The sequence below is a fragment of the Fusarium redolens genome (genome assembly GCF_020744475.1).
Source record: "Fusarium redolens strain MPI-CAGE-AT-0023 chromosome Unknown BKA55scaffold_5, whole genome shotgun sequence".
Taxonomy (NCBI): domain Eukaryota; kingdom Fungi; phylum Ascomycota; class Sordariomycetes; order Hypocreales; family Nectriaceae; genus Fusarium; species Fusarium redolens.
The window spans coordinates 180,686-191,218 of NW_025763668.1; the positions used below are offsets into that span (position 1 = coordinate 180,686).

Here is a 10,533-nt window from a genome sequence, read left to right on the forward strand (position 1 = left end):
AGCGCTACAATGACCAAGTAGACGTGGCTTTCTATATGTACTACGTTCATTATTTTATTTTTTCTTGCAATAACACAGACGGTGATGGATAAAGGGCAGTACTCAAGCTCCCGAGATTTAACAAACGTAGCAATGTTATCGAGATTCCAGAGCCGTGTAATATGGAACCCAAGTTGCTAAAGACTAGAAGATAGAATAGGAGGTTTTCACTATACTGGTAGTTTGTTATCTAGATCTGCATTCCAAAAAGTGCTTGACCTTGTCTAATAAGATGTCTCGTTGAATAGACAAGATGTCCAACCCCAGAGTCAAGTCAAAACCTCGATCATCAAATACGTAGTCAAGCTTTTTTATACTAAATAAACATCCCAAATCTGGTTCTAGCTATCCTTCTTCGTGTTTGGTCTTAGCAACAGATATCCGTCCAAAGCAACAGCTACCTCTATGTCATCCTCTCTGGCCTTCTCATCATCCGCTCCCACTGTTGCATCAAACCCCTCCTTCAATGGCTTCGTGACGCCCAAATGCACATATCTAACTTCACCAGCCAAAGCGTCAATATTCTCTTTCCTCCCAGGTTCGTTCATCACAGGCTGGACCCACTGCCATTCAGCACCAGATGTCGTTGTTGACATAGTGTGTACTGGCACAAGAGGACCTTTGGTATCCTTGCCATCACCGATCACTTGTATACGCATTTTGCCATCTTGCGAGGAGACAGGGTCTGAGCCACGAGATCCAATAATTACTGGGCCTGAACGGAACCAAACGCCGAGATTCTGAAGGTCTCGCTCGATTTCGTCTCGATTGAGCTGTGCTTGGGCTGCGGGGAGTATTCCTGAGCGTATGTGGATCGGAAGGAAGGGATCCAGGAGTACAGTGACAAGAGAAGATTGCAAGGCCTCGGCCTTCCTCTTCTGGTAGTCACCAGCCACATCGCTGATGTTGAAGGGCTCAGAAGTACCTGAAGACAGGACTGGTGGATAGCTGGGGGACACGGTGAGAGGAGGTGCATCACCCGAATGTCTCACGTTTGGCAAGGATGCATCATCAACAGCATAGTCCGTGACAATGTTCCAAGCTTCGTCAGCTTCCAGAGGTGTGAAGTACCCGATCAAGCCATCTTGGTGACCCAGCATGTCGCCCAACTTGATGCCAAACTCGTATCGTGTGAGCTCCTCGTCTTCAGTTGTCTCAGAAAGACCACTACCAGTGATGCTATCGCTTTCGCCCTCAGCATAGTCAGCATAGGCTTGACTCTGCATGGGAGGCGTTGCAAGTTCGATTCCCAGTCCAAGATGTGCGAGAGCAACAGGACGACCAACAAGAGCCGAAGGAAACTGGGCGAATTGTTGGGCTGGTGGCGCCTGAATGTGATCTTGAGCGGCAACGATGGTCTTCCAAAGACCAATGATGAAAGGTGCATGTGACATTGATGTGATCAGGTCATCCAGCGACATGGGCTGCTTGTACCCTTTCAGTGCCGAGGTATCTACTTTATCCAGCCGAGCTTGAAGTCGAAAGTCATGTTCGTCGCGCATCATGTGTGGAAGGATGTCGGAAGACATGTCACCCCCGATCAGTGAATGCCAATGAACCGGTTGGTGGGGTCCAGTGGGAAGAATCGCTTCTCCCTTGAATGTCCGATTCTTGTCATAGACCTGTATAGACTGGTTATGAAAGTTGATGAGGAGCCATGCAAACACCGCATTGTCGCCTTCAGTCACTGGCTGGGTCCCTGAACTGTCTTCATCACACAGGAATGCAGCATGAAGACGAGCGTCTTGGTTGATCCGTGGACTAAGCTGAAACCATTCACAATCGTCTGCTTCATTCTCGCTCGAGGATGTCGCAAATGCTGTATTTGGTGAAGCGTCACTGTCCGGTTCACAAAGCAGGGCAGACCCGATATGAGGATACAGAGTTTCTTTAGGCTGTTCTGGTCGTGGATCGTGAGCGCAGATGACCTGCCCAAAACGGTCGACAAGCTTGAACTGAGTCAGCCGTGCCTGACCATGAGTGACGGGTTGGAAGAACCGATTTTTTTCATCAACAGCATCAGCGCTGGTCAAGGTCTCATATGACAAACCCTCATGGTATGTTCCATATGGAGTTACATCAAGGCCACCCGACGACAAGTCCCTTGGACCCCCATAGAAGATCTCAAGAGATTCTCGGTTGGCAAAAATCTCTTCCCCGAGCGTAGATGACCCCTCTTTCATGGGGATAGCATGAGCTCCTTGGCCAAGAGTAAGAAGATGATCGGTGAACCCATCAAGTCGACCAAAGGTTAAATTCTGGCCCTTGAGGAACTTTTCTGCTAAGGATTTCACCGCATCTGACTCGCCAGAAGCACCAGGAACTGTACGGTGCATCATATCTAGGAGCCCAAGAATAAGCTTCTGGCCGTTTGGCTGTAGAATGCTTCTTCCAGAAAATGTACGAGAGCCCAGTTTCAGGTCTGATAGCTTCTGGTCACTGTCAAGTCCATACTGAACCGAGCCGTCGTCGTCGTATCTCAATTGCCACATGTTGCTGGGGATATTCACGTACTCCACCTCCCAATCAACGAATAGAGGTAGCCATGGCTGACCGTCCCAGCAACATTCTTTCCAAGAAGGGTTCTGGATCAGTACATTCTCACCAGGACGCTCTGCCGCGATCTCCTTGGTAAACGCCAGCATAGTATTGGTCACAGATTGACGAAGCTCGCTGGGAAGTTGGCGGAGCCCATTATGGTTGTTGATTTGCTCCCATAGATCAGGAATACGAGCCTTGGTGGTTGGGGCACCATCCTTAACGAAAGTCGTAGTGTCTATCCACTTCTTCAAAGCCTCAGCATTTGTGTCCAGCCATGAGTTAAAAGATTCGGTCTCGATTGTGGTGGGATTAGCATCCCAATTCTCAGGCCACCCGGAGCCCATGTCTCTGAGAACAAACGCAGGGTCTGTATGGGAGAAGAACTTGCTGGTCTCCTCCTTTTCGAATGGTCCATGTGACACTGACTTATCCAGAACCGCCAGGAGATGGCTCTCGGCTGAAGATATCAACAGAGTAAGGCTTTGCATCTCTTCTAGGAGCCGTTTAGCCCTTGCAGTACACTGAGATCTGCGCTGTACTGAAAGAGTGTCGTGGCCACCGATTAGACTTCGATGTTTCCACCATTCGCAAAAGACCAGATGTCTCGTGTACCTTTTCCGCCGACAAAGTGCATCGAGGTAGTTTTGCATTGTGTTTAACTGGTGTAACACCTCCTTCTGCTCTGCAGTCGGAACACTAGGCTGCTGGGCTTGTGCAAACGACAGACTGCCAAACGAAGCACCTTTGTCTTCCTTCTTCTTTATATGCCAGCAGTATCCGCCATGCGTGCCCTTAAAGTTGGTGGCAGCTGTCGATGCACGGTCAAGTTGTGAATTGGACTGCTGCAAAGAAGCATCGCTCTTTAGACTCTCGAAAGCTTCGGCCATGGAGACTTCTTTATGTGACGAGCCTCTCAGCAAGGCAACACATGCATCCATCACGTCGTTTCCGACGGCCACTGGCTGCTTGTCCGAAAACAGCTTGGCTTTCTCTGCCGCTTTGATCTTGCTGGGAGCAACATCCCTTTGATAATGCACAGAATAAAGTGATCCCCAGCATACTGAGATCGATGTCGATGCTTCGCTAGAGGAGGTAGAGGCAAGTTGGAGGGCTTCTTTAGCAAAGAAGCCGTAGACAGAATAGTTGATGTTTGCGCTCTCAATTGAGCCAGGTTCGCCATCCTCTTTTGTTAGGTCATCGTGAAAGCTAAAGACAGCTGAGTTCTGAGGTATAAAGTCCGCGAACAGGGGATTGCCCGATCCCAAGACAGTGAGAGGGCTGTGATGGCTTGCTGGATCATTATCAACACCGCTCCAGTCTTGGGGAAGACGTGAGACTTGTCCCAAGACTGTTTGAACTTGCTCTTCTGCTGTCAGGCTTCGATCGATGAATGGTGATGAACCCGAGTGGGGATCCCCTCCCTCATTGATGATATGACTGACGTTTCGAATCTTGTTGCTCTCTACTAGAAATATCTCCAGAGCTGGTGTTTCTGGTTGAGATTCTGCTATGTGGCGGAAAATGAGCCATCTGTCAGGAACAGCGTCATACTATCCATATCAGCAAAAATGATCTGGCTAGAGATGGCTAAGCACTCACTTGAACTGGTCCAGTAGCTTCCAATTCCTGGGGCGAATCTGCATCTGCTTTGCCCAACCGGAAGGTCTTGGGCAAACACCAGTGAAGGTATACACCTAATTTGGATTTGATGACCTCTCCTGTTCCAATATCCGCGATACGAGGGTTAATTCTCCATGGTGAGGCATTGTTGAGATCAATAGGATCTTCGACGTCAGGCCGTGAGTCAAATTCACCGGACGACAGGCTCTCATAGCGAGGTGGATGAACCGGGGCCAGAAAGAAACTATCCCCTACAACTGAAGTGTTTAAAATGTAGGCATCGACTTTCATGCCAATGCAATTGATGGGACGTGGCATTTTGGGCGATTACGATGGACCTGTTCTTGAGAGAGGCGTTCGTTTGGCTGGGAGCGTCTTGCGGGCCGTACCGATGGCTCAATTTTGACATTTCCCTGCCTCCAACCGCTGCTTCTTCTTCGCTGTGTCATACGCGACATGCCCACTATACGAAGTGCAGGAAAGCCGAGTCTCGAAGCACAGTATCAATAATAGTGGGTGCTGCGATAATCAATAGTTAGCGCGCTATTGATTCTGGTGGGGAGCTGAGAACAGGGTATTGACACCAAAAGTTTTAGTGGTCCAAATACGCTGGAAGTGGAGGTGACAACAGCGACATGGGAAGACATGATATTCTTCTTTGCTCATCTTGAGTACTGAGGTGTCAAGTTGGTGAAGAGAGCCAAACCCCAGCCATGACAACTTTCAAGGACTTGAAGCCTGGCCAGGCCCAATTCCTATCATCTTTCAAGCCGTCCCTTGTTCCAGGCGATTATAGGGTTACCGTCAAGCAGGAAGTAGTCTATCCCGAAGGCGAGCAGAGTCGGGAACTGAAAACAGACAAAACATTCACAGTAAAAGGTCCAAGTCAATATCAGCTTCCAGCAGGGTCTATTCACTCTGTCTATCCAGCTGAAGGCGATGCTGTCCCTTCAAAAGTACTGCCTCAGGTCACGCTCAGTGATTCTCATCTACCGTGGGAGCTGAGTCCAGATGACAACGATGAAAGAGCCAACAAGCACGTCAACGGGTCACTTATACCATGGCTTGCTCTCTTGGTCTTTACAGAAGATGAGATTAAGAAGCTGCCGCCAATGAGTGCACAGCCCTCACCATCTCCAACATTATCAGTCCGTCTGAGCAAGAAACAGCTAAGAGAGTTGAGCTCGTCTTCCTGTCGAATCCCACTGTCTCAACAAGAGCTTCAAGATAATCCAGACGAAGGGATCAACACTATATTTGTCAATTCCTCAGCTTTCCAGGCTTATTTCTCACGGCAAATGGGTGAGGGCGAGGTAGAGCCAGCGATAGCGCGGTATTCATACTTGTCGCATATTCGACGTTCCCGCTCAACAAAAGCGCAGGATGCAACGACGGATACGTTCGGTATCGTTCTGGGCCACCGGTCCGGTCCATTGGAAGTCAAATCTTCAGTGACCGCATATGCACATCTCGTATCTCTCATGGGAGTGTCAAATCTCCAGATGCCCGAGGAATCAGACCTGACGGCGTTGGTATCGCTTTACTCCTGGTCATTCACATGGACAGAGGGACATGACGCTGAAATTGCCAGCGTCATTAAGACTCTGGCAGATAACGTCAGGCCTCTAAGAAGGGCCGTTGAACCGTCAACAGACCCATGGCTGAAGAGACGCATGGAATCGGGTTACACCTTGGTCAAGCACCGACTGCAAACTGGAGAACAAACTGCTTCTATGTTCCGTGGCCCGTTGGTGCCTTTTCAGCCCCGAGGAGATGAGCTTGAGAATGCTGAGGCTGCAGGGCATGGATCAGGACTCCAGATCGTTGATCGAACGACAGGCATTGTCGATATCACATATTCCGCTGCTTGGAGCCTCGGTCGTTCGCTGGCTATTGAGAACTCTTCTTTCACCATGGCTATATCAGCACTGCGAGCAAAGATCACGCAGGTGTACAGAACAAGCTTGCCGTCAGGGTTCATGGAGGGAGATGCGTCTGAAACAGCGTCTAGAGAGTTGCCTGACTGGTATCAGAAGCTTCAGAAGATTTCTCAAAACACAGGAGAAACAAAATCTTTTTCGACATCAGAAACAAGCTCTCGGTGGAAGAGAGCTCGAGACACCCTCGCCGGATCGAAGCCTGGGTTTTCTGCTCCCGGTTTCGAAGCAGAGGAAAACCTAGAAGCTGTACGCAAGTTTCTTCAAGACGAGGTTGACATACTAGTCGATGACAAAGACTGGTATGCACGAGAACTTGTTGAGCCTACACAAGAAGGTCTCTACCTAGCCAAAGTGCTCGACTTTGTCTACAATCAGCTCCTCACTCTCCGTGCAGTCCCGCACAATTACATGTTTCCTGAACCTGACATTCTTGACACTGAAGCTGTCTTGACTTTCTACGTTGATCCTCTTTGGGTCGATACCCTTGTCGATGGCGCCCTGAGCATTGGGAGTCACAGCACCGTTAATGAGGACTTTACCAGAAATGAGATCAAGCGGGCCATCAATAAGTATCTTTCCAAGGTGGAAGTTCAATACAAGAACCCACGAGTTCCTCGATGGGGAGCCATCATCTGCGGAAAGTTACTGGGAACGTTTGACGATCCTCGCATTCGAACTGGCAGCAGCCTCGCCCCGTCACCTCAACTGCTGGTTACCACAAAGCTTCAAGATAGAGCCCTTTTACTGATCTTGAACTGTCGGCCCAGCGACTTACCCTCTGGCCTGACGATAAGCCAAGCTCCCCATCAACAATGTTTCTCGGCCGGTAAAGTCCTGACAAAAGAGGAGATCGAGATCGAACCAACAGGTGTAGCACCAGAAGATGCAGTCGTTGATCCGAAAGATTTGCAAATTTCTGTTATCAAAGAGCGCAGGGACTCATCGCCGCGGGTTTTCAACTTTGATACAAGATGTTTGAACCCATTCGAAATTATGCAACACTACGTCAAAGAAGCGACGAGCAAAGGAGGCAAATACCCCGCGACTGGTTCATCGGCTCTCTTGTCCTTCGTTCTGGGCGACAAGGTGCAAGAGTTTTCTATCAGACCTACAGAGGACCAAGTCGATACGGGCAAAGAACAACCTCTTGAGCCGTTCCAGCTCAGTACGGAGACTCGCCATGCAAACCCAGATCAGCTTGAGTCCATGAATACTACGACTCTTAAGTCTAGCTCTGGCTCTATCAAGCTTGCTTTTCGGGCTCTTGAAGAAAAGACGGTACCCATGGCGAAGCCGGTCCCAGCGGAGGGCACAGCCAAAACCCAGATATCAAGACATATACCTCGAATCTCTCGGGAAGGCGATGTCAGCTGCATCAAAGCATCTTCCAGAGTCCTGAAACAGCATCACTTGGCAGACGGAACCCGTCTTGTTGATCTAATCGTCAGTCTCAACTCCGAAGAAGCAGACAAGCTGAAGAACAAAAACTTCCTCGGTATCAATGTTTCTTTTCCTCTCATGGCCTTAATGGACCCTAAATCAATCGGTCAACCAAGAGTCACATTGTTTGGCGAAGGTTCCGCTCGCTGGATATCAGGCAGTGCCTATGTCACCAGTGATCAGCCTAGCTTTACAGTTAAGTTGAGACTCAGGGCTCCAGGACTCGCTAACAAGGTCAACTTTGGGTTTTTGTTAAGCAATGTCAAACTTTCAGATAGTATTGATGATGATGTGGTGCTGGGAGTCGAAGAGGAGTATAGTACAGAGGGGAAGAATTTCAGTGGGGAAGACTCCGTGACCAGGGTTGTCAGACAAACGTGTGGAATTGAGGGTCTCTAGAGAGAGAGACGAGTAGTTACTAATTTACCGATTTTCTGCATCAATACGCATCCGTATATTTCCCCTGCAAATGAATCACACGTTGGAATGGTTTCTCACGCTCAGACTTCCGTATCTTCCGAAGCAAATGCACGCAGCTACAATGGGTTTTGCTTGCTGGCAAAGCCCCTCTGAAAACCGCACTGTGAGGGGTGCTTGAGGTCCAGACTGTGGACTATCGATTTACTGCATGAGACCCTGGTTTTTCTTATCTGACGGCAGTTATTCATTATCGTCTGTCTACTCCATTATCTTTGAGTATAGACTATACTACTTTGTTCACTGTGCTGGAGCCATCTTCAATCCAAAGTCAATCCAGCAGCCATGGGCGGATGGTACAAGCCCGATGATGTGTCTGACGGCTATGACCGTACAGACAGACAATACTTTTATGACGGTTCAGCAAAAGACAAAAACGACCTTGACTCTGTCAACCTCCTGGAGCGGTATCCAAACATGTTGGATAGATATGTTCAACCTACCGAAGTCACTGTCGCCGATGCTGTCTGTATCGCCGTTCGCTTTCTCACGAACTTTAGTAACAACGGTCATCTCGTTTCAGAACCTTCTCGGCGATTCATCTATTACAATGCCAGAGCACTTCCTCTCATGGAAAGGTCCAACAATAAGACTAAATGGCCGACGGGGGTCTCTCATGGGCCTATAAGCATTCGGCAAGCCTTGAGAGCTCTAGAGGTCTATGGTGTCATGATGGAAGAGCGCTATCCATGGATTCAGCAGGATCTTGGCTATGCACCCGATGCTTTCTTAAGTATCGACGGACGTCCTTCGAATATTGCTTACGACGAGGCTGCTTGTGCTGCGGTTCTTGAACCGTACCGTGTTGATTTATATCGACCGGATGTCGCAGGTGCAATAGACGAGCTTGAGCGGCGAAGTGTTGGCGCTACCACTCTAACTCGGGTAAAGCTGTGTCTTTCTCAGGGATATCCAGTCATTTTCGCTTTTCACTTCTTTTGGGACACTTTCAGAACCGTTGGGCCTGTAGATGGTGACAAAGGGTATCCAACAATTGAGAAGATTCCAAAGAAACGGCGTTTTGGTGGCCAACGACACGACGAGCGCCACGACTCCCAAGCTGCTCTCATTGTCGGCTTCGACCAGGCCAAGAGGCGGATGCTCGTGCAAAGTATGATGGAGTCTGTTCCTTACTTCTGGATGTCGTACGAATGGATCCTGGATGTTGATGCCACGGAAAGCTTCTGGATGTTGAAAAACTCGGGAAGAAGCAGAGATCGCCGTGAGATGGAGCAGGTCAAGGATGACAGCTGGTATCAGTGGGAAGAATTCGGTTCTTGGCACCTCGATCGCTTGTCAGATTCATCAAACGTTAGTCAAGCTCCCAACAGCTCAATCGCGGTCATATCGCGCGACAAGGGACAAGTCGATATGTTCTGGATCTCAGAGCAATGTACTGTTGAACGAGCATACTCCGCGCCCGACGGATGGAAACGAGAAAGAATCCCTATCAGGGACAACGAGATACCGTTCCCAAGCGCTATCGCCGCTGTTTCAGCTCACGAGAACAAACTCGATATCTTTTGGATGACTAAAGAAGGCGCAGTCTGCAACGGCTCTTGGCAAACTGTTGATCCCCAGTGGTTTACGCGGAGAGTCATGGGTAATGGCACAGCTGAGCCACGAGCAGGGCTTTCTGCAACAACTGGCGAAAAGGGTGGTGAAAACGTAGACCGAATCAACGTCTACTGCGTTGGACCTAACGCCTCTATCAAGCATATTCAAACAACGAGGAGTTGGGCAGGATCAGACACTGTGACGGAGATTTCTGAGCCAAACGCTGCCTACGCATATAGTAACATTTCGGCGGCGGCAGGCTGGATTGACGAGCTCAAATACCAGGGTGGCACTTACTGGCTGGACGTAGTGGTCTGGATTGCCCCCAACCGATCGACAGAGGGCAAAAGACAGGGCCGAAACGGTGGATGGTTCGACCTGTGGAAGTACAAAGGACAGCCAACTGCACACTTGAACTCCCGCATCTCAGCCTATATCCAGCATCGCCATAGCCTCCAGATGTTGTATGTAACCCCAAAGGGAGAGCTCAACCATGACTACGCAAGTATAAAGGTCGGGGATGATGAGAAGGCAGATGGTCGATATCCAGACAGGATGGCTGGTTTCCCTGACGAAAAGGTTAGAGTTGATTCTGATATCAAGGCCATTGTTGTCCCAAACAACGAGAGGATGAGTATCATTGTACTATTTCAGAATGAGTCGAGTCAACTTTTCATGTATGTATCGGGTCCTACTCCGAGTCTTGGACCGAAAGGGCTATTCAAGTTGTGTGAGCCTCGAGGTGTGAGGCGAGGAAGTCCCCTTGGAGTTGCACTCTGCAATGGAAAGCCCGTCATTGGTATGAAGGTTGACGATGGCCGGATCGGAGCTGGTTATTGGGGTAGCTTAACTGGTTGAGTTATACACTTTAGATATTACACCTTTCTCAATGTTAAATACTGATATATTAAAATGCGGC

General features: G+C 49.1%; 3 protein-coding genes across 3 annotated transcripts; 2 read left to right on the forward strand and 1 right to left on the reverse strand.

Annotated features, from left to right (window-relative positions):
• Positions 1 to 217: 217 nt before the first annotated feature.
• BKA55DRAFT_293772 (uncharacterized protein) lies at positions 218 to 4,619 on the reverse strand. Its single transcript, XM_046185560.1, has 2 exons — positions 4,180 to 4,619; positions 218 to 4,130 (listed from the first exon to the last, which is right to left on the reverse strand). The coding sequence occupies exons 1-2, from the start codon at positions 4,516 to 4,518 to the stop codon at positions 381 to 383; spliced, it is 4,089 nt and encodes a 1,362-aa protein (XP_046051588.1). The 5' UTR covers positions 4,519 to 4,619; the 3' UTR covers positions 218 to 380.
• A 255-nt stretch (positions 4,620 to 4,874) lies between these two features.
• BKA55DRAFT_561732 (uncharacterized protein) lies at positions 4,875 to 8,018 on the forward strand. Its single transcript, XM_046192186.1, has one exon. It carries the CDS (start codon positions 4,914 to 4,916, stop codon positions 7,977 to 7,979), a length of 3,066 nt encoding a protein of 1,021 aa, XP_046051589.1. The 5' UTR covers positions 4,875 to 4,913; the 3' UTR covers positions 7,980 to 8,018.
• Positions 8,019 to 8,281: 263 nt separating this feature from the next.
• Positions 8,282 to 10,517, forward strand: BKA55DRAFT_561734 (uncharacterized protein). The gene has a single exon (XM_046192187.1). The coding sequence runs from the start codon at positions 8,343 to 8,345 to the stop codon at positions 10,470 to 10,472; it is 2,130 nt and encodes a 709-aa protein (XP_046051590.1). The 5' UTR covers positions 8,282 to 8,342; the 3' UTR covers positions 10,473 to 10,517.
• Positions 10,518 to 10,533: the final 16 nt, after the last annotated feature.